Genomic DNA, 1,845 nt, shown 5'->3' with positions numbered 1-1,845 from the left:
AGATAGAGAGCAATTTAAACCCAAACCACGTATTGCAAGGCAGAATGGGAAATAAGGCACGGTAAAACACCCTCAGAAAACTTTCAATCTAAAGTGGTAAGATTACAAAATGTATTCAGAAGATAGTTCAAAATAAAAAGCCGATTCTAAACCAGGTACACTGTATGAATTATTACATTTACCTCTCACATCCAGCCTGTATAGAACTAGGATGACTTTTCACAGATGATGAAACTGAGTTGAGATTAATTTTCTGTCCAATATCATACAGATCATTAACACTGAAACCGGGATTTCAAATGATCCTGAAGTAGGTGATCTTTGCTTTATCACCCGCTGCTGACATACTATTTCCTACATGTCAGGTCATTAAATAAGCTGCCAGATTTCTGCCTTGACAGCCCAAGGAGCTCTCATGGACCATGGGCATGGAGGGCCTTCTCCAGAACTCCACTGACTTCGTCCTCATAGGCCTCATCACCCATCCTGCCTTCCCCGGGCTTCTCTTTGCAATAGTCTTCTCCATCTTTGTGGTGGCCATAACAGCCAACGTGGTCATGATTCTGCTCATCCATGTGGACTCCCGCCTCCACACTCCCATGTACTTCTTGCTCAGCCAGCTCTCCATCATGGACACCATCTACATCTGTATCACGGTCCCCAAGATGCTCCAGGACCTCCTGTCCAAGGACAAGACCATTTCCTTCCTGGGCTGCGCACTTCAGATCTTCCTCTACCTGACCCTGATGGGAGGGGAATTCTTCCTGCTGGGCCTCATGGCCTATGACCGGTACGTGGCTGTGTGCGACCCTCTCCGGTACCCTCTCCTCATGAACCGCAGGCTCTGCTTATTCATGGTGCTCGGCTCCTGGGCGGGCGGCTCCTTGGATGGGTTCATGCTGACTCCTGTCACGATGAGTTTCCCCTTCTGTAGCTCCCGAGAGATCAATCACTTTTTCTGTGAGATCCCAGCCGTGCTGAGGTTGTCGTGCACAGACACGTCGCTCTACGAGACCCTGATGTATGCCTGCTGCGTGCTGATGCTGCTGCTCCCTCTGTCCGTCATCTCCGTGTCCTACACGCGCATCCTCCTGACTGTCCACCGGATGAACTCTGCTGAGGGCCGGCGCAAAGCCTTTGCTACGTGTTCCTCCCACGTCACGGTGGTGAGCATGTTCTACGGGGCGGCCTTCTACACCAACGTGCTGCCCCACTCCTACCACACCCCAGAGAAGGACAAAGTGGTGTCCGCCTTCTACACCATCCTCACCCCCATGCTCAACCCGCTCATCTACAGCCTGAGGAATCAAGAGGTGGCCGCAGCTCTGAGGAAAGTGCTGGGGAGATGTGGCTCCTCCCAGAGCATCAGGGTGGGGACTGTGATCAGGAAGGACTAGCGGGGACTCTGCAAACATCTGCGGTGCTGCGGCCAAAGACGCAGCTATTCCAGAAAATACGGTATTGGTTCTGAAGCTCAGGGTGGCGACTGTGACCAGGAAGGACTAGCGGGGACTCCCAGGGCATCAGGGTGGGGACTGTGACCAGGAAGGACTAGCGGGGACTCCCAGGGCATCAGGGTGGGGACTGTGACCAGGAAGGACTAGCGGGGACTCTGCAAACATCCGCAGTGCTGAACCAATAACGCAGCTATTCCAGAAAATACGGTATTGCCTCTGAAGCATGTTCAGTGTCACTTTTAGCTAATTCAAAATTAACAGGAAAATCATCCTGTTGTGATGGTTACTTGGCAACAATAGCAAAGCTGGGGAGCATCTCTGCATTAGCCAACTTGTTCAACTGGATTCACCAAGAAACCTTCCCAGAGGGCGTTCTCTCGGGCAGCTT

The 1,845-nt window shown here is 51.8% G+C and overlaps 1 protein-coding gene across 1 annotated transcript; it reads left to right on the top strand.

Moving 5' to 3' along the window:
• Nucleotides 1–422: 422 nt before the first annotated feature.
• LOC112636402 (olfactory receptor 2T2) lies at nucleotides 423–1,397 on the top strand. Its single transcript, XM_025405112.1, has one exon. The coding sequence runs from the start codon at nucleotides 423–425 to the stop codon at nucleotides 1,395–1,397; it is 975 nt and encodes a 324-aa protein (XP_025260897.1).
• The last annotated feature ends 448 nt before the right edge of the window (nucleotides 1,398–1,845 follow it).

This window comes from Theropithecus gelada, chromosome 1 (assembly GCF_003255815.1).
Source record: "Theropithecus gelada isolate Dixy chromosome 1, Tgel_1.0, whole genome shotgun sequence".
Taxonomy (NCBI): Eukaryota; Metazoa; Chordata; class Mammalia; order Primates; family Cercopithecidae; genus Theropithecus; species Theropithecus gelada.
This window is presented reverse-complemented; position numbering and strand designations above follow the sequence as displayed.

Coding starts and splice junctions, on each gene's coding strand:
- LOC112636402 (XM_025405112.1), top strand. CDS start 423: ATGGGCATGGAGGGCCTTCTCCAGAACTCCACTGACTTCGTCCTCATA.